Raw genomic sequence first — 21377 nt, forward strand, 5'->3', positions numbered from 1 at the left:
ACTGTATTACTCGAACCACTCATAACACACTTGGGCATTTGACATGGTCAATTATCTCGCTGAAAAATGCCACTGCCGTGGGACAATATGATCGTCATGAAGGGGTGTACGTGGTCTGCAACACATGTGTGATACTCCTTGGCCTCCAGGGTGCCTTGCACGAGCCCAACTGAACCCATGGATCCCCACTTGAATGTTCCCCAGAGCATAATGGAGCCGCGGCCATCTCGTTTCCGTCCCGCAGTATAGGTGTCAAGGAGCTCTTCCTCCGGAAGATGATAGATTCACTCCTTCCAGTCTGCATTATGAAGAAGGTATCGGGATTCATAGGAGCATGCAACGCTCTGCCATTGTTCCAACGTCTAGTGCCGATGGACAAGTGCCCACTTCACTCGTAGTTGTCGATGTGGTGATGTTAACATTGGCCCTCGCATGGGTCGTCGGCTGCGGAAGCCTATCGTTAGGCGTGTTCGGTGCAGTGTGTGGTCAGACACACTTGTACTGTTCCCAGCTTTATACACTCGTGGAAATGGAAAAAAGAACACATTGACACCGGTGTGTCAGACCCACCATACTTGCTCCGGACACTGCGAGAGGGCTGTACAAGCAATGATCACACGCACGGCACAGCGGACACACCCGGAACCGCGGTGTTGGCCGTCGAATGGCGCTAGCTGCGCAGCATTTGTGCACCGCCGCCGTCAGTGTCAGCCAGTTTGCCGTGACATACGGAGCTCCATCGCAGTCTTTAACACTGGTAGCATGCCGCGACAGCGTGGACGTGAACCGTATGTGCAGTTGACGGACTTTGAGCGAGGGCGTATAGTGGGCATGCGGGAGGCCGGGTGGACGTACCGCCGAATTGCTCAACACGTGGGGCGTGAGGTCTCCACAGTACATCGATGTTGTCGCCAGTGGTCGGCGGAAGGTGCACGTGCCCGTCGACCTGGGACCGGACCGCAGCGACGCACGGATGCACGCCAAGACCGTAGGATCCTACGCAGTGCCGTAGGGGACCGCACCGCCACTTCCCAGCAAATTAGGGACACTGTTGCTCCTGGGGTATCGGCGAGGACCATTCGCAACCGTCTCCATGAAGCTGGGCTACGGTGCCGCACACCGTTAGGCCGTCTTCCGCTCACGCGTGTCGTCTTCAGCGATGAGAGTCGCTTCTGCCTTGGTGCCAATGATGGTCGTATGCGTGTTTGGCGCCGTGCAGGTGAGCGCCACAATCAGGACTGCATACGACCGAGGCACACAGGGCCAACACCCGGCATCATGGTGTGGGGAGCGATCTCCTACACTGGCAGCACACCACTGGTGATCGTCGAGGGGACACTGAATAGTGCACGGTACATCCAAACCGTCATCGAACCCATCGTTCTACCATTCCTAGACCGGAAAGGGAACTTGCTGTTCCAACAGGACAATGCACGTCCGCATGTATCCCGTGCCACCCAACGTGCTCTAGAAGGTGTAAGTCAACTACCCTGGCCAGCAAGATCTCCGGATCTGTCCCCCATTGAGCATGTTTGGGACTGGATGAAGCGTCGTCTCACGCGGTCTGCACTTCCAGCACGAACGCTGGTCCAACTGAGGCGCCAGGTGGAAATGGCATGGCAAGCCGTTCCACAGGACTACATCCAGCATCTCTACGATCGTCTCCATGGGAGAATAGCAGCCTGCATTGCTGCGAAAGGTGGATATACACTGTACTAGTGCCGACATTGTGCATGCTCTGTTGCCTGTGTCTATGTGCCTGTGGTTCTGTCAGTGTGATCATGTGATGTATCTGACCCCAGGAATGTGTCAATAAAGTTTCCCCTTCCTGGGACAATGAATTCACGGTGTTCTTATTTCAATTTCCAGGAGTGTAGTATGACGTTTGTTCCGCTACAGTACGCCGCCTGTGCTCTTTTACCAGTCTATCCAGCCTACTACTTCCAACATCTGTAATGAAGGATGGCTGCCCAACCCCACGACGTGTGGGTGTGGTTTCACCTTGGTTTCGCCGCGTGTTGAAGACACTCATTGCAGCATTCCCCGAACATCCTAGAAGTTTCCGAAATGCTCGTGCCGAGCCTCCGGGCCATCACAGTCAACCCCCGATCAAACTCATATACATCTCACGCCTCCCCCATTCTACAGACGGACGGCACGCTCATTGACACTACATGCACCATGCCTGTGTCTGCCTAGCACTCATTCTTCGCCAGGTAAAGCTACTATCGATGGGTTTATATCGATAGTAGGTCGTTGGTCGTAATGTTCTGATGAGTGGAATAGGAAAGGAAACGATTATACTGATATACGGTACCCTCCAACACGCGTACCGTACGATGGCTTTCCGAGTGCTATGCAGATGTAGATGTTCCTTTCTGCCCTGCCACGCTTCCAACTACGTGTCTAGGTGGGCGGTCTCTAGTTATTACACCTTGCTGGCTGTTTACTCCCTTCGCCCGCCGATGTTAACTCTCCTCTCTCCATCGCCACTGCTTCACCCTGACCAGCTTCACCCTGACCAGCAGTGATCTGTACAGAACCGCGCCTACTCCAGAAGGTGACAGCAACAAAAAGATAAATGAAAGCAATAGAAAACAATAGAATTTTCATAACCGCAAATGTTCTCCAAAGGTGGGAAAGTGTCATACGAAAGCGTGCTATGTACCTATTTTATCTTATGCTGCAGCAATATCGACATTGAAGTTATTTCGCGGAATAGAAGCGTATGAAATTTAATTACAGAGATGAAAGAGCGTTATTGGCACACAAAATGAATTCAAGGAAAGCAAAAATACGAAAGACATTAAGAGGCCAAGAAAAAGAGCGATGTCAGACGGCTGAAAGAAAATACACAAAGTGTCCAAGGCTAGGGAAACAATTGGAATATGGTAGAGGAGGAAAAAGAAGTCAGAAAATGTTGGAGAATCTTCTGCTTAAATAAGACTTGTTCCATGTCTGTGCCTGTTCTATATGTTGATAACGATGATACTGATTATGATAATTGCTTCAGCACAAACTCACACTTCATGGTTGTACTAATTTTTGTTTACCGTATTTCCTTTCTTACTTCAATGAATATTGCGGACAACAATATAATCACATTAGTGCACTATGTTTTGCATTTATTATATTTCGAGTGAAATGAAAAATATGTTGGTGAACTGAATAACTTCCATCCGTGATCTAAGTGGTGCTTTGTTTGTACTTTCTTTTTGAAATGTTCACTACTGTATATCACGCTGCGAACCATTTGACATTTCTCTTTTGTATTACATGTGGTTCAGTTGGTCGTTAGTTAAGTGATACTGTACCACTCAAAATGTAGCTTTGAATGCACTACCGCCATTTACGTCGCTTCGCTACTGGCCACTATTTCTCTCTGCAGTGATAGCCACGTCCTCTAGCACGGTGGCGCTCTATGTGTGGAACACTCTGGCTGGATTCTCCCGAGGCGCCGCCATCATCAACATTAACCTGTGTGTTGCCCAGGTGTGCCCCGACCACAAGCTTCCAGCCGCCGTAGGCCTTAACATGGTGACAAGCGGTGTCTTCCTGTTCACTGTTGGACCCGCTATAGGTAAGGAAATCCGCATCACACACACAGACTTACATATACTCGGTAGAGGACTAGTGTATAATTTTCTTTTTCATTCATCTGTGAACTCACGTTGTTTATGGAAGTACTTATGGGAATGTGCAATGATCATTTTAGACAGTTATGACTTAATCCTCAGTTCCATATCTGAGGAACTGCGAAATCGCCATGAATTTTTGCTACTAAAGTTTGATTTATGTAATTTACCAGTATTTTTCTCCTGGATTATGAAACGACACACTGACACACTTCATTCGTCGTTGTCCGCACAACATTTGTTTATGACTGTTATGATGGCCCTTACCTTCCAATTTGCTAAAAGGTCTATCTAATAATAAGAAAGCGACCCCCAACAACGACCATCACCTTCTGATATTTCTTAAATTATTTACTTGTGCTCTCTTTTAGACACTAGTAATGCCAATTTTTTCACTAAATTTAATAACTGACCTTTAATATTTATTTCCAGAGCCACGTGATTTTCTATAGATAACTCATTATGAAAGAACATTTAATCTTTTTCATGCGATTAATGCTATGCATTCGTTTACAACTGTTATTAGATAAACTTATGATGTTATCTTTACAATAATTATTTTATTATTTCATAATTTTATTTTATAATTTCTTTATCTTTACGGTATCATAAACAAATAAGATTTTATCTCTCAGTGACGATTTGTCATTTAACATTTCATACTACTATCGAACTGGTTAGCTATAAATATTTTTTTTCTAAAATTTAAGAGCTACAAAGTTTAGAACAAAGGATATCAGTACTATGGCTACGGCGACATTGACTCACTTTGCACTTAAACGCGGTACTGAACTATGTGATACCGCTGTCACAATCCTAGATGGCGAGCACTTTTTTAAACCAGTATTACCTCGTGCGATACCACTAAAGTCAAAATCCATGCCCCATTACCCATGATTCATCACCCCTTGCCACTGACGTGACAGACACGATGTCAAAGAGGCGGGAACTTAAAAGATTCTGGGAAGGCACGGAAACAGTATGTATTCCGCTTGTTCAATCAATATCACTAGCATTTTCTTTTTTTTAATACCTAACTTTCTTCCAAATTGCGTATAATGGTGCCATTTAAAAAATGTGTTGCTTGTACTGCAGTATTTAGAAAAATTGTCTAGTCTTAACCTGAATTGCGTAAGCAGGCACTATTTATCCCTCTCTCTCTCTCTCACGCACACACACAAACACACACACACACATACACACACATACACACATACATACATACACACATTCACCTCATAGGTATACTTGACACATATCACTAGACTTCAGCGCATCTACTAGCTGGATGAATGAGAGAGCAGTCCATCGTTATAGGTAACTGACAGCTCTGCGAAATACCTTGTCAATACAGCGATGGGGTGTTTGGTTTCATGGCTGAACTGATGTAGATGCATGATGAGCTGCACCTCTCCTTAGACACTGCAGAGAAAGGTTGAAAAATTGCGTATGTGATGATCCATCATTTTCATTATAGATCCTTGTCCGAGACACAAAAATACCTGTTAAAGTCAGTATTTTACGATGTTGCAAAAATAGTTGAAGTTATTAATAATTCATCGTTTTTAGGATGAAATGGAGCTTCGATTTATGGTTAAAGTTAGGGGCACTAAATTTGGCATGAGGGCTTAACTACACATTATGCTGGTGGACATAGAGATATGTTGTGTAGTTTTTCAAGTTTTGAGCTAATGAAATTTCACTTTGAATTACACTGAGAGTACACTTTATGTAACTTTCATACGTGTCGATTGTTATAATTAGAACACGTTCGTTTACGTATTTCGAGAAACGTACGTGATGATCCATCATTAGGGATAACTTGATCGCTGAATAGATGTCTTGAAATTCGTTCGTCTTGTTTTTGAAAAGAATGAAGTCATAGAAGAAAGCTTTCTATAACACAATGACGACTCATGCCGTCACTGTGGAGGCAGCTCAACGTAGTGTCACTTTGCCACTCTCCCTCTGCGTTCAGTGCACCCGTGCAGGAGATGCATTTCTATTAACTCTTCATTAGTAAACCTATCCATGTTGCTGTGAGTCTCTGTTAGTTTACAACCAACACTACTGGCAAAACTAGCCCGAGCGGCACTCAACGTAAGCTTGAAGGTGATGAGTAAAGTATGTGTTATTGCTATCGATGGGACCTGTGCTGTGTGCAATCGATTTTATCTTATGCTGTAATAATGTCACAGTAATAAAAGTTTGCCTTTTTCCATGTTTGTTTGTTTTTCAAATATTCGAGGTCTTTCATGATTGCATCACAACTAACGTTGTATGAAATGTTTATCCATGTTTAACTATAATTTGGTAGCAGGTATTAACCGCTCTTTAAAATAGTTCAGTCTCTGTGTGTGTGTTTGTGTGTGTGTGTGTGTTCCAATTATATGTGGCGTTCATCAGTAGCGTTACGCGTTATGTTGTCGTTCTTATTCCGTAAAGAGTACTCTCTCTGAGGAACCGGTTCTAATATCAAATTAAAATATTACTTCAGGGTTAACGCTATTAGCCCAGTACCCAATGGAGAAAGTGATGTTGTGAGACTCCATCTAACATACAGAACGATGGAATATAATATCATAATTTAGGAACCAGCAATGATAAAGTTTAGTAACGGGGTTTGTATGGTGAACTGCTGAGAAGTAAAACAGTAGAAAAAGTGTCATCCAAACATTTCTAAACAGTATTTAGAAGGTAACACCTTGAGCCTTTTTACAACAAGGCACACAGAGCATGTACTCGTTACTTGTAGGTATTTTCAGTGTAACAAAAAACGAAATGCTACGAACTATCGGAAGCCATGGGTACCTTATACTGAAATATAAATAACTCTCAAATTTTGTCGATGGAATTGGCGTTTATTATCTGTAGAGAAATTACAGTGACTACACGAAAAGGTTGAAATTTGCAGTCAGTTTTCTACTTGGAGAAAAGCTGCGACGCTTTCAGAGAATGAATTACACGTTTTACTATAAGGACCTCTTCATTCCCTTATTAAATATTTCCATGTACTGTTTTAAAGGTAAAAACGAAAAGTAATTCGATATTCCACGACACCCACTGAGGATGCCTAGAAATGTGAAGCACTTCTGGATCCATAAATAAAATGAAAAATTAATCTGAAGCATAAAATTGACGTTAGTGTTTTCTCGTAAACACACATTTGTTTTTTGTTTTATCGACATTTAATAGTAAATCAGTTCCTCCGAGGTCTTTGATTAACTGTAATGCTAGAATTGTAATTTGTAACACTGTATCATTCGAAGTGGTCAACCTGTAAACTGGCCCTCGTTGTCCGCAGGGGTAACGATTTTTACCCCGTAAACTAACAATCATTGCTCCACACAGTAGTGTTTGGGCGTAAAGGTAGTCATCCTGAAAACAGACCATCATTGCCCCACCCAGTAATATCCGGGATAACAGTGGTCACCTTGTAACTGAACGGAACGGAACGAATCGGAGCGCCAATCAGTTCCAAAATTCATGTAAAATAGTGGTATTAGTGCGCAGTCTGTCAGAACGAATTGCAACAGAACGTGTCATAAAGTCAAAAAATTCCATAATGCGTTTCAAATGGAAATATTCACAAAGACCTCCAGAATGTAACGGAATGGGACGGGATAGTACAGAAAGTCAAATAATTTCACTATTAATTTCAAATTGCAGAGTTCATACAACCATTAACGGAACGTCAAAGTTTCTCAAGAAGATACTTTTAAGTTCACGTTGACGCATTCTTGGAACGGTAACTGATCTATTAGTAAAGGATTTAGTGGATTTGTTTTTTCATCACGCACTACGAACAACTTGTGAAAACTAGCAAACTTTTTCCTACTAGTGTTGTGCCACAAAAGAGTCGAAGTATCTGAAAGCGAAAAATGATTTAGGGTTTATAGCACATGGTCAAAGAAACAGCAGAAAAATGATGAAAAAATAACACTATTTGTTTTTAAGAAGACGTGGCAGCCTCTGCTAAAATCGAATGTTGACAAATTCTTGCCACACTCACTCGTGTTGTAATAAAGAAGTAGGTGTTTTTGTATTGCACTGCGAATGATCTGCATCTGTTCTTCCACGAAAAAGGTAAAATTTGTGAAAGCGAAAAATTATTTAGGTTTTACAGTACTTGGGCAAATGAGAAGCCTACACTGGTCTCAACTTTACAACTATGTAACTTGATGAAGAAGTTAACTCCATTGGACGTGGAAAATGCGGTTGTTTTTCCTCCTTTTGGTGCTTAGAATGACAATAACACAATGGATTAGGTAAAAGGGCTCAAGGTGTTGCCTTCTAAATACTGTTTTGAAATGTTTGGATGACACTTTTTCTGCTGTTTCACTTCTTAGCTGTTTACCATACAAACCCCGTTACTTGACTTTATCAGCGCTGGATCCTTAGTTATGATATTATATTTCGACGTTCTGCATGATGTATGGAGTCTCATAACATCCTTGAAGTAGTATTTTAAATGTTTAATTTGATATTACAGACCGGTTCCTCAGAGAGAGTACTCTTTACGGAATAGGAACGACAACATAACGCGTAACGCTACTGATAAACGCCGGTTACAATTGGCACACACACACACACACATACACACACACACACACACACACACACACACACATACACACACACACACACACACACACACACACACACATACACAGACTGAACTATTTTAAAGAGTGGCTAATACCTACAGCAGAATTATAGTTAACCATTGATAACTGTTTCATACAATGTTAGTTGTGATGCAGTCACGAAAGACCTCGAATATTTGAAAAACAAACAAACATGGAAAAAGGCAAACTTTTATTACTGTGACACTATTAAAGCATAAGATAAAATCGATTGCACACAGCACAGGTCCCATCGACAGCAATGAGTGCTTGCTCTGCATACAGATGCTAGGAGGCAGCAGTCTGGTGAGCAGCGGGTGATATCAGCAAGACTGTTTATTACTGTGCGCTCACACACTGGAACAGCGCAGTTATTTCAGTGCCAATTTATAGTTATTTCTATGAAACCGGTCAATGTAAGAAATTTCGACTGTTGTAGAACGCAGAGATGAAGAGATAACTCGTCCATCTCAGATAGGGTTACTGATTGATTAAATGAACCTAAGGGACAGTCTGCATTCGCAGTTGTGTTTCATGTTTCTTGCATATGCAAAACACACATGCATTGATTGTGGTTAGTAAAATACGACGATTCTCTGAATGAATGTTGTCTACACAGGACTTGTTTCCGAAAAGCCACAACTTGCAACGGATCACTTTTGCCTGGTGGAACAAGTCGGAACTAATTGGAACAACCCGGAACCAGTCAGCATTTAATGATTCTGCAGGAAGATTGGTTATAACAGCGACGCTGCCACTTGCAGTTTCATAATGTTGATACTGGACCATCACAGACGGTATCAACGATCAGCATTTTCCTTTGGACATGTAGAAAAAAGTCCTTTTGTCACCATTCAACAAGACCGGTATTTGCGACAACATAGCGGCATCAATAGTTTCTGCATGTCGAGGTACTTTGTACTTTTCTGCTCCACATCTTTACTAAGTTGTTCACAGGAGCATGATAAGTTATGTAAATGGAATTGATATTGTACTGGGTACTGCAAGAGATTTTGAGCACGATGCTAAAAATCTAGTAATAAATCGTACTTCTTTTCATACTTTCAAAAGTAAATTTAGAGAAACGTAACACTTAGAGGTAACACACACTTTTAAACTAAACTAAAGTTAGGAATTATTGTTGCGTTCGGTCTTGTAACTGCCGAAAAGATTGAATGACTGATAATAATAGTAACTTCAGAAAGTAACGAGCAATTCCAGGGAGTTTCTTAATTCCCTGCGTCTTCAAAAATACAGCAACTAGTGAACAAGTGGGTTATAACCGACAAAATTCTGACATTTTATAGTGATACGACAGGTCGACCAAATAATGCCTGTACAAATCAGTTCAAGTTATGTAACAGTAAACCGTTGTCCCTCCCTTTCCATGGAAACATTTCTAAGTCAAGAGCTGCTTCGACTTATTGATAGCATAATGTCAGGTACAGGCTGGATGCTTTCCAAAAGATGTAGAGAAAAATGGATAAAATTTGTCAAGAAAGTCTGATGGCAGGGTTCTATTATTGAGTAAAAATTTGCAACGTAAGTATTTTTTATTTCCGCTTTCTCTATCTGTTGCTTCCCTGTTGTAAAATCGTGTCTTGACTTGCGTGACTGTACTACGACCTTCGGGCAGGAACTGACGTAAATTGTGTACTCGAAAAGGCAAGTAAAGTTAATCATCGACGCTATTGGTGATTACCTTCACTGAGAAAGTAACTGACTTGAAATATACTTCACCAGTACCAATTTTTCAGGGAAGTTAATCATGTTATGACATCTACTCAAAGAATGGCTGAGGCTATCGTTATTATCCAAAGTGCTTAGTGTATATTATTGGGGTCGTATATAAATAAATCAATTTTCACTTCACCTCTTACCCAATTTGTCTTTTAGATAGCTTTTCATTAGCCATTATACACCAGTGCTAAAGAAACCAGAAAAATCTTACCTTACATATTGTCCTTCTGAAAATGGATAATATATTCAATGAAGAAAACGGTCGTCAGTTCTGAAAGGATTTTCTTTTTTTTTGTATTTACACTTGAATCATTGCTAGAACTTTTCATGATGTATCATCACGTCCCTGTAGTGAACAAGTGAAACAATCAATATTTTACTACTTTACTTTTCCATCCAAATTAGTGAAGTTATTCAAAGAGGAAGTATGTTACACATTAACATCCCTAATTTACGTTAAGCTTGCAAAATACTGGAAGTCAGTTTAACCTTGGAGTATTGCGGAGTGATTTTTCCAAGCATAGACTAACTATTTCATCTGAAAACTTGAATAAATATTTTTTCTGTAAAGGAAACTTTACTATTACTCCACGTATTCTTATAGTGATTAAAACTACTTTACACTTAGACCAATGGTACATAAAATATCGACTACGATCTGCATGATTGTGAATGTCTTCAATAGTAAAAATATGAACCAGCTGTACACACAAAAACAATAAATTTTCCTAATGGCAAATCTGTCTCTCTTGACATTTAAACCTATGCACCAACATACTACTACAGGAAACAGCAAAAATTATGAAGCAAAATCCATTACAGCATACGGAAACCTCTATTGCAAGAACTTACGAAACCACAGATCTCCTTAAACCGACATTATTGCAAAATTATTTCGAATTAAATAGAAAAATCTACACCCAAGTAGACGGAGTAGCTATGGAAAACTTTGTAGTTGGCACCATTGCAGATATATTTATCTTAGAAGAAAAATATTTAAATTTACAGTGGCCAATATTTAACAAGGTCATCTACTATTACAGATACGTAAATGAAAAGTTAATGCTGATTGATTGAAAAAATACAGACATCAATAACATACATCAGGCACTAAATAGCTTTCATTCCAATGACAAATTTACTACGGAATTGGAAATAGGCATTTCAGTAAACTACCCTGACCTGAAAATCAGTAAATGCAACAACCACCACACTATTTGATGTACAAAGAACATTTATCACCACAGATAGTGTAATAAATGCCAACTCTTGCCATCCAAAAACGCGAAAGTATGCCTTCTTCCGCTCCATGATTAATAAAATAATCAGTTTACCTCTTGAACAATCAGCTATACAAAAAGAAATGAAACCACTCTGTTACATGGCCTACAAAAATGATATTCATCCAGGAATGGTAAGGAAATTATATGAAAACCAAACAAAACTGAAACCCATCATGATATATAATGGCATAAATCTTATCAGAGAAACCTTAACAAAACGTAGAACAACCCACATACTTACAATTTGTCTAGAAAGAATATCAAATAAAATACTTGCATTATTTAAATCTACATACATACAACTGACTTTTTGTACAACTAATATTCTTACGACGAAATTACGTTCAAGCCCAACCAAAATCTCAGAATATGGTACTTCTGGAACAAACAAAGCCACCTACAATGATGGCACAAATTTCTTTATTGGCTAAAGCGGACGAAATTTTTAACATTAGATTTAAAGAACACACAACAAACAGTATGTATTTATCAGTCAACTTCTATTTACATCTGAAAACTCAGCACCATATAGCCGACACAACCGAAGCTGTCTTAGAAATATCACACAAAATATCGAAAGGACATTTTAGAAGAACTGAAAGGTTATATTCATCCAAGGAATTATTCACACGAAATTCTAGACAAACACACAGATTTTAAACATAAACACTATCTCGAAAGCCTCATTCACGTAATAGAATAGGAAAAGAAATAGTCTAGTGGTGAGTGAAAATTACGCTGGCAATAAATGAAATTTTAAAGGAAAATAGGAACAAGGAAATATCATCTCTGATAAACTTATAGACGTGTCTTTACCTGGTGTCAGATCCCTACCTACAGTGAAATGCTGTGCGCCACTAACACGCAAGGTGCCAGCTGCAGGCGTGAGTCTTCAGATTCACCACTCAGTCTTCATTTCCTCGTTACGAAAAGGAGCCCATAAATCTTCCACGGCAATTATTTTCGACATGTATAAGACCTGCTTGTATTTGTTACTTCTTGATAACACCACGGGCCTCCAGCGATAGATGTCTATATGTCTCTGCAACACAGATACACAGCTGGCTCATAAAAAATTTAATCTTCACGACGATATAGCTTCTTAAATTAATAGATTCAGTTGAATGATGCAGATCCTTTTCTTTCAAACAAAGAAATCCTGGAGATCTTCCTACTGCTGGTCGCGTAAAATCAGTATAGTCTCAAAAGTTGCAAGTTTCACGAAACAAAATTCCGACGCTATTATATGGATGGTTAAATGTTCACTCTGGTATCAAAAACTGTTTAGTTCTCGTTTCACACAACTCTGGACTATCACGACTGGATAATTCATCTTCAGAATTTAAAATTAATATCTATGATTAACATGAGCTTTCCGGTAATACTATTTAGTTTGTCTGCAGTCAAAACTTTATTTAATAACGTGTCGTAGTCAGAGATATTAACACTCGCACAAATTCAGTATCGAGACGTAATGTTATTGCCTTTCTAAATTGATTAAAACGACAATTTAAGTTGAAGTGTACAGTGATTACTGGAAAGCCTTTCGATATTACATAACTATCAACGAAGACAGTTACACGTAATTCTTAAATAACACTTACCGTAAGTACTGACTGGTAATGTAATCACTATAAAACAAATTATGAACTGTGTCTTGAATGTTCAATGTCACGAGTTATTTCGATCTTCTCGATTGTTCTGCCTTAGAATGCACAGTTTCAACACAGCCAAAGATTCCACATTACGATCAAAAAATCAGCTTCACTCTAGAATAAACTGTTTATAGTCAGAGATATTATTGCAAGTTTTTATATTAAGAAAATTTGTTTAAACGCTAATTATCTTTCTACGTTTAATTAATTTTCACTCAATTTGAAGGATTAATCTCTTGAATATCCAGGCTCAAATTATTGAACGTTGGGCCTTGAATCCCGATGAGTTCGGAATATTCTTCAGAAGTTTTTTGAAGTGCTTTATCTTTATTGACAGTATGAAGCGACACAGAGTAAATGAAGCACATATCTTTAACGTTTACAGTCTGAGTATATCGGCATAAGTGGTTACAACATTTTCATCATTTATTTCGATATTTTAACAATGTTACAAGAGTGTCGGCAAATTCCCAAAGGCGCCCTCCCGTCGGCTGGCTGTCGGCTGCACTTTAATAATGACCGGATTCGGAGATGGTCGCAACGGCAGCACACCTCTGTAAAAACTTGCCGCTCTCATGGTTGTCACGCAAAACAAATCAGATACAGTTTTTTTAGGTATTATAACATGGAAAACAACTAAAACTATGGCTAATGTTAATAATGTACCTGGTATCAGGTAGCAGAAATAAACACTTAGAGTTTCAAGGGTTTTTGAAGCACTACAATGCACTTGTGGCGTGAGCAATCACCACGCAAACTTTGCTTGGAAACATGATGCATCCGAGGCAGTTATTTGAGTGAGACGACTTGTTTCTGTGAAGGTATCAAAACGATGCTCCCATTTTACATTTTACACCACTTTAGTGAACAATAATTAATATTTTGTTGTGCACTGCCTAGAAGTGACTGATTGCTAGGAAAGAGAAGTGCTCCGAGACAAGGCGCTGTACAGCCCCTTCTTAAGTGGCTGAAGATAACACTCATAACTTTCTAACAAAACAACTTCATTAGGAAGACAGCAATCGTTTGCAAATGGTAATAAAGAAAATTCTCATGTGAAACCAACTACAAATAATTAACTACATATTACATACATATTAACAGTTCATTTTTGGTACACAGCTGAGATTAACCGATAATGAATTGTGAGACATGTAGAGCTGTTTTGTTACAAAATAATAGACAGTAATGAAGAACCGGATGACGCTCTTCCTACCATTTAGATTTCTTGAACACCACATTTCGATGCAGAAACAGTGATATGGCACTAGAAAAACCTGTCGAGCTACTGTCGGTATTCTGAAGAAAAGAATATCAGTTCCGAATCCAGGAGCCGTGAATCGTGCTACAAGACTGCTAAAGTTAGATTCTGATTTCAAGATATAACTCTTTAAATATCAGCTTCAGTTGCCTCACTGGGAGAGAGGTCTTTAGGAAGGGTACAAATTATTCTTGTCGAACCAATGAATGATTCTGTCTTGACTCATAATATGAAATTAATACAGCTTTTCATCATTTATTCTTCATGGGTCAGCTGATAAATTATCGTTCATATGGGCATATATATGGTCGCTATGAATAAAAATTTCCAGTAATCTGGTACTTTCCTTAATGTGAATACATTATGATGATTTTCCAGCATCGGATTAGAGAACTATGCGGCAAGTCAAACGGCAAGTAGACGAAGGAGAAGATGAAAAAGAAAAAAATTTTCATTCAGCATCAAACTGATTTTTCTTCTTTTACAAGCATGCAATTATCGTCTTTTGTAACTTTTGCTACAAAAATTTTCTTCAGGAGAGATCCTATCAGCTACGACTTTGCATCACAAAAGACAATTGTTATTTCCAGACAGAGAAAATGAGGAGGGCATTCCCACTAAAGACGAAACGGAGAAACAATCTTTTTATTAGTTCGTCGTTGGAGGAGCTAATTGCAGCCAAATCTTTTCACAGAAAAAATAATGTTCTCTCCGAGTAGAAATAAAAACGCGATTCTATTATACAAGTTGTAAGCATTATTAACAAAATAATATTTTATTTACATTTTTCACGTTTTTCAGAAGATTTAAAAAACATGTTTGGGGAAAAAATAAATAAAATTTTTCTATATTTGTGATTGCATTGTCAGTATGTAAAACTTCTGACGTTTCGGTAATTGTTGCAAGTGACTTTCTTTAGGTTGTTCTAGACGTATCAGGGGTCCCATATACTGGGTTATTACAAATAATTGAAGCGATTTCACAGCTCTACAATAACTTTATCATTTGAGATATTTTCACAAATCTTTGCACAAACATACAAAAACTCAAAAAGTTTTTTTAGGCATTCACAAATGTTCGATAAGTGCCCCTTTAGTGATTCGGCAAACATCAAGCCGATAATCATGTTCCTCCCACACTCGGCGCAGCATCTCTCCATCAATGAGTTCGAAAGCATCGTTGATGCGAGCTCGCAGTTCTGGCACGTTTCTTGGTAGAGGAGGTTTAAACACTGAATCTTTCACATAACCCCACAGAAAGAAATCACATGGGGTTAAGACGGGAGAGCGTGGAGGCCATGACATGAATTGCTGATCATGATCTCCACCACGACCGATCCATCGGTTTTCCAATCTCCTGTTTAAGAAATGCCGAACATCATGATGGAAGTGCGGTGAGCCGGCCGATGTGGCCGTGCGGTTCTAGGCGCTTCAGTCTGGAACCGCGTGACCGCTACGGTCGCAGGTTCGAATCCTGCCTCGGGCATGGCTGTGTGTGGTGTCCTTGGGTTAGTTAGGTTTAAGTAGTTCTAAGTTCTAGGGGACTGATGACCTTCGAAGTTAAGTCCCATAGTGCTCAGAGCCATTTGAACCATTTTTTGAAGTGCGGTGGAGCACCATCCTGTTTAAAGATGAAGTCGGCACTGTCGGTCTCCAGTTGGGGCATGAACCAATTTTCCAGCATGTCCAGATACACGTGTTCAACCGTTTCTTCGCTCACTGCAGGTCGACCCGTTGATTTCCCCTTACAGAAGCATCCAGAAGCTTTAAACTGCGCATACAATCGCCGAATGGAGTTAGCAGTTGGTGGATCTTTGTTGAACTTCGTCTTGAAGTGTCGTTGCACTTTTATGACTGACTGATGTGAGTGCATTTCAAGCACGACATACGCTTTCTCGGCTCCTGTCGCCATTTTGTCTCACAGCGCTCTCGAGCGCTCTGGCGGCAGAAACCTGAAGTGCGGCTTCAGCCGAACAAAACTTTATGAGTTTTCCTACGTATCTGTAGTGTGTCGTGACCATATGTCAATGAATGGAGCTACAGTGAATTTATGAAATCGCTTCAATCATTTGTAATAGCCCTGTATATAAAAAAATACCCTGGAAAGGTCACTCGCAACAGTGACCGAAACGTCGGTAGTTTCACATTTTACATTTTGACAATGCGGTCACAAATCCTGAAAATTTTTATTTATTGTGACAATGGCCTCGGAATGCTACGTTTATACGTTTTTGGGAAAGTTTATACACAGAAGAGCCAAGGAAACTGGTACACCTGCCTAAATAATATCTTGTAGCGCCCCCACGAGCACGCAGAAGTGCCGCAACACGACGTGGCAAGGACTCGACTAATGGCTGAAGTAATGCTGGAGTGGGTTGATACCACGAAACCTGCAGGGTTGTCCATAAATACGTAAGAGTACGAGGAAGTGGAGATCTCTTCTGAACAGCATGTTGCAAGACTTCCCAGATATGCTCCATAATTTTCATATCTGGGGAGTTTAGTGGCCAGCGAAAGTGTTTAAACTCAGAAGAGTGTTCCTGGAGCCACTCTGTAGCAATTATGGACGTGTGGGGTGTCCTTTGTCTTGGCTGGAATTGTCCAACTCCGTCGGAATGCACAATGGACGTGAATGGTTGCCGGTGATCATACAGGATGGTTACGTACATGTCACCTGTCAGAGTCGTATCTTAGATGTAAGAGGGGTCCCGTATCTCTCCAACTGCACACGGCCCGCACCAACACAGAGCCTCCATCAGCTTGAATATTCCCTTGCTGACATGCGGGCTTCATGGATTCATGAGGTTGGCTCCATACCCATACACGTCAATCCACTCGATACAATCTGTAACGAGACTCGTCCAACCAGGCAACATGTTAACAGTCATCAACAGTCCCATCGCTCGTGTGTCGACTATAAAACCACGTTCAAACTCACTTCAAGGTTGATAACCTGGCACTGTAGCAGCAGTAGCCGATCTAACAACTACGCCAGACATTCGTCGTGTTATATAGGCGTTTCCGATCACAGCGCTGTATTCTGCCTGTTAACATATCTCTATATTTGAATACGTATGCCTATACCAGTTTCTTTGGCACTTCAGTGTATCAAAAAATTTTATCAAGTGCTGCGGGGGCCATGATGTTTTCCAGTAAGTTCTTTTAGTATAAAAAAGGAACGGCAGAGATTATAAAGCATAGAGCACTTCGAAATGAAATTAATCGACGTGTATATAAATTCTCAACTTCAGACTGCTTTGAGGCCGTCTAGAAGTTGGCCGTTTAATTAGAAATTTCGTTAATTTTTTTATCTTCTACTTGGAACAAGGGTTCACCTTTCGGAAGTAACCTATACCTAAAGGCAACCTAACTCTCCATGAGGAACAGTACCAAAACAAGCAAGTTTACGTTACTACTAATGATTGTAGCAACATATTCTACCCATTTTATCAGGGTCCTGAGGAAAGTAGAGTAAGACTTAATATTGCCTGATCACTATCTTTGATTCATGACTGTAAGCCGTATAAGAAAAAAGCCGCTGGAAGTAATTTGTGGGTGTCGACGATATCTCTGCCGCTAGTTATCCCACACCCTAGAACATACATCTACATCTACTTGATTACTCTGCGATTCATATTTAAGTGCTTGGCAGAGGGTTCATCGAACCACAATCATACTATCTCCCTACCATTCCACTCTCGAACAGAGCGCGGGAAAAACGAACACCTAAACCTTTCTTTTCGAGCTCTGATTTCTCTTATTTTTATTTTGATGATCATCTACCTATGTAAGTTGGGCTCAACAAAATATTTTCGCATTCGGAAGAGAAAGTTGGTGACTGAAATTTCGTAAATAGATCTCGCCGCGACGAAAAACGTCTTTGCTTTAATGACCTACATCCCAACTCGCGTATCATATCTGCCACACTCTCTCCCCTATTACGTGATAATACAAAACTAGCTGCCCTTTTTTGCACCCTTTCGATGTCCTACGTCAATCCCACCTGGTAAGCATCCAACAATATTCTAACAGAGGACGAACGAGTGTAGTGTAAGCTGTCTCTTTAGTGGACTTGTTGCATCTTCTAAGTTTCCTGCCAATGAAACGCAACCTTTGGCTCGCCTTTCCCACAATATTATCTATGTGGTCTTTCCAACTGAAGTTGCTCGTAATTTTAATACCCAGGTACTTAGTTGAATTGACAGCCTTGAGAATTGTACTATTTATCGAGTAATCGAATTCCAACGGATTTCTTTTGGAACTCATGTGGATCACCTCACACTTTTCGTTATTTAGCGTCAACTGCCACCTGCCACACCATACAGCAATCTTTTCTAAATCGCTTTGCAACTCAATCTGTAACATTGTCGTATGAGCATATGTACAGAATGGTTTCGCGAATTGTATTGTGCCATATCATACTCGTCATGCTGTCCTCCGGTAAAAAGCTCTTAGAAGTGTTACGTTGTTGTTTCTTATAGACGACGGTTATAAAAATGACAGCAGCGGATAGGCTAGACCTCTGTACTTACATGTGGTCTGATAGTGTCGGATAGCACCAGACACCCACGAGTTTAGCGTACAGTCCCACTGAACGGTGTTTTGGCCGGTATTTTAATACTGACCCATTGAAGGCGACCAATATGATGTGTTATGCTACAATCGACCACAGCTGAACTAAAGGAATATTATAAGATACAAAATACCAACTACATAATCGGCTTTGGTTCAATAACAGTAGCCGTATTTTTCTAAAATAGTATATTTCTTGCTATTAAACTATAGAACGTGTGAGCATAGTTTAGCTTGGTGACATGAGTGATTGTTTTACTTTTAATTTTGTAGTGAACATTAAGTATTTAGAACTACAAACCTGTTACTAGTAAATATTGACAGTGGAAGTTTGTTAATACGGATCAAATGCTGAGGCTAAATAGTGTTGTCGAATTAGGAGATTAAGTGAGTCGTTATCTGTGACACTTATATGGAACTTTGTGATAACATTTGCCATTGTTGAGTGCAGCTAAAGATTTATAAACTCAGTCACTTTTAGACTAGAGTTTTTGTTTATTCGTTCGTTCGCTAATAATTTAGTGCTGTGGCAGAATACTTAATGTAAGTTACGAAAAACTCTTTGTGGTTCAGTGAGTTACAGTTTGCTAATATTTATTAACCATGAGACTGAAAACGTCATTGAAAGACTTTTGTCAGTTACCCTAATGTCAGAACCATGTGAAGGAATCTACATTATTTCAAAATCAAGACCCCTAAATAATTTAAGTAAAGCCTACAATATGCTGTACTTGTATTGGAAATAAAACCATAATACTTTAAGAAGTCTTCGAAATTCGTTCCTATAACTCACGTAAGCGCAAGGTTATAAGACATGGAAGTTCTTGTAAGATCACCATGATTTACTGATATTAAGCTGACCTTCTCTCGCATTAAACTATGTGTGAAACAAGATACTCATGGCTAGAAGGAGATCTGATCCATGCGCGTTTAGTATGCACGCCCTCTGTGTACTACGTGAACGATGTGCATGTGGTATATATATAATCGTGTACAGTCAACTATTGGCCAATGAGAGAAACCATGTTCAATTCTACCTTGTTTTCGGGTTAAACATATAGCAGCAACTGAGCAACTGCAAGCAGTCAATCTCTAGATGCATTCACTCTTCTTAGATCAGTACCTGGGAAAAACACCTAAATGCAGCTAATGTTTCAAGTATCTAACTCTTCATGAATGATAAGACTGCAGGAAACAAGATTCCTACTATGTCATTCCATAGATAGAAAGAAGACCATCTGATGTTGTCCAGGGCACTCTGGTTGTCGAAAGCTGAAACTGAATGTTTTATAAACCGGGCACCATGATGAAGATGGTGTCTGTGTATGTGAAGAGATCGCATCAGTTCTTCAATAAAAGATAGTGAAGTGCTGGTAAACAATCTCAGCTTTACAATTCCATGATGACTGCTTTGCCCAGATCTCTTTTACTTTTATTTTAAGTACTTTAAGTAACTAATTTAATGTTTCAACTTCCTGACATTTTTCTGTGAAAAGCAAGTAGATTCTGATTCAGACGAAGACAGAAGCTGCACAATATTTTTGCAGAGAATCATACAATTTTCGCTGCACTGTATAATTAGCACATAAATTATATAATTGGGCTCTGTGTCTAGTTTTTATCTATTTGTGTGAGCGGTTTCAGAAAAATGGAGTCGTTATGAGATTCTTCACTTGTCTTCCATTTTTCAGGTTATGTTCGTGACGCGACAGGAGACTACCCTCTGTGTATTCACCTCCTGACTGTGTTGCTTCTCGTCGCCATGGCATCTTGGCTCATAGAGGGCGCCGTGAATTGGTTCCGCCGAAAGAGATGATTCAGGGCTTCAGTTAACGACGAAGAGTAACTGGACGGAGAACAATGATGTCTCTCTACATCTGAAGAGGAAACTTATATTTGAAGCATCATTGCACATCTGTAAGCTTCTTCGTGAAATCTCATAGAGAAATTAAGTTACAAACTGTGTGTTAATTTCATCTTTATTCGTGTTACCGTTCTGACAGAAATCAACAGTGCTAACATCTCAGTATCTACGATGGGACGTCATATGGAACATATGGTAAGTTAACCACGTACATAACGACGTCTTGCTGAGTTTTCGAAGTCCTGTGAAGTTGTAAAATGTAGAAATGGTGCTTTTTAACCAAAACAGTGTTGAAACAATGTAAAACCGAAATAAAGCTAATTTCAGGAGTAAAAAAAAAAGAAATATTTTTTTCTAGGCGAACAAATACTTACTTTACAACACTGTAATGCATGTATCTGGCTGGTTCATAAATAAAAGTATCTCTTGAATGATAGAATTACCTTACTCTCACGTGTCTGCACTAAAAATATGCGAAGTATACAGAAATTTCTATATGAATAGAACTAAATATATAATGAAGCAGGATGGTTAGTTTATAATTGAGTGCCTAAACTTCTGATTCTCTTTCTGCTTTACTCAAATTCATTGTTACAGGCCGCTCATTGATTTTAGTGACTTTTAATACCATGTCATCAGTTTTGTATCAATGTATCTTGGTCACTTCTTCACGACTGACTTATTCATTTGTCTAAGTAACGTTATCCTCTTCCTTTCAAAATATCATGCTTTTCACTTTATCT

The 21377-nt window shown here is 39.7% G+C and overlaps 1 protein-coding gene across 1 annotated transcript in view; it reads left to right on the forward strand.

Moving 5' to 3' along the window:
• The window catches only part of LOC126191571 (uncharacterized), a 29442-nt gene extending 8577 nt beyond the window's left edge, over positions 1-20865 (forward strand). The window contains exons 2-3 of the mRNA XM_049932498.1: positions 3389-3580; positions 20462-20865. Of these exons, the coding sequence (XP_049788455.1) occupies positions 3389-3580; positions 20462-20586 (317 nt within the window). The 3' untranslated portion in view covers positions 20587-20865. The remainder of the gene's footprint in view (positions 1-3388; positions 3581-20461) is intronic.
• Positions 20866-21377: the final 512 nt, after the last annotated feature.

The sequence above is a fragment of the Schistocerca cancellata genome, chromosome 6 (assembly GCF_023864275.1).
Source record: "Schistocerca cancellata isolate TAMUIC-IGC-003103 chromosome 6, iqSchCanc2.1, whole genome shotgun sequence".
In the NCBI taxonomy this organism is placed as follows: domain Eukaryota; kingdom Metazoa; phylum Arthropoda; class Insecta; order Orthoptera; family Acrididae; genus Schistocerca; species Schistocerca cancellata.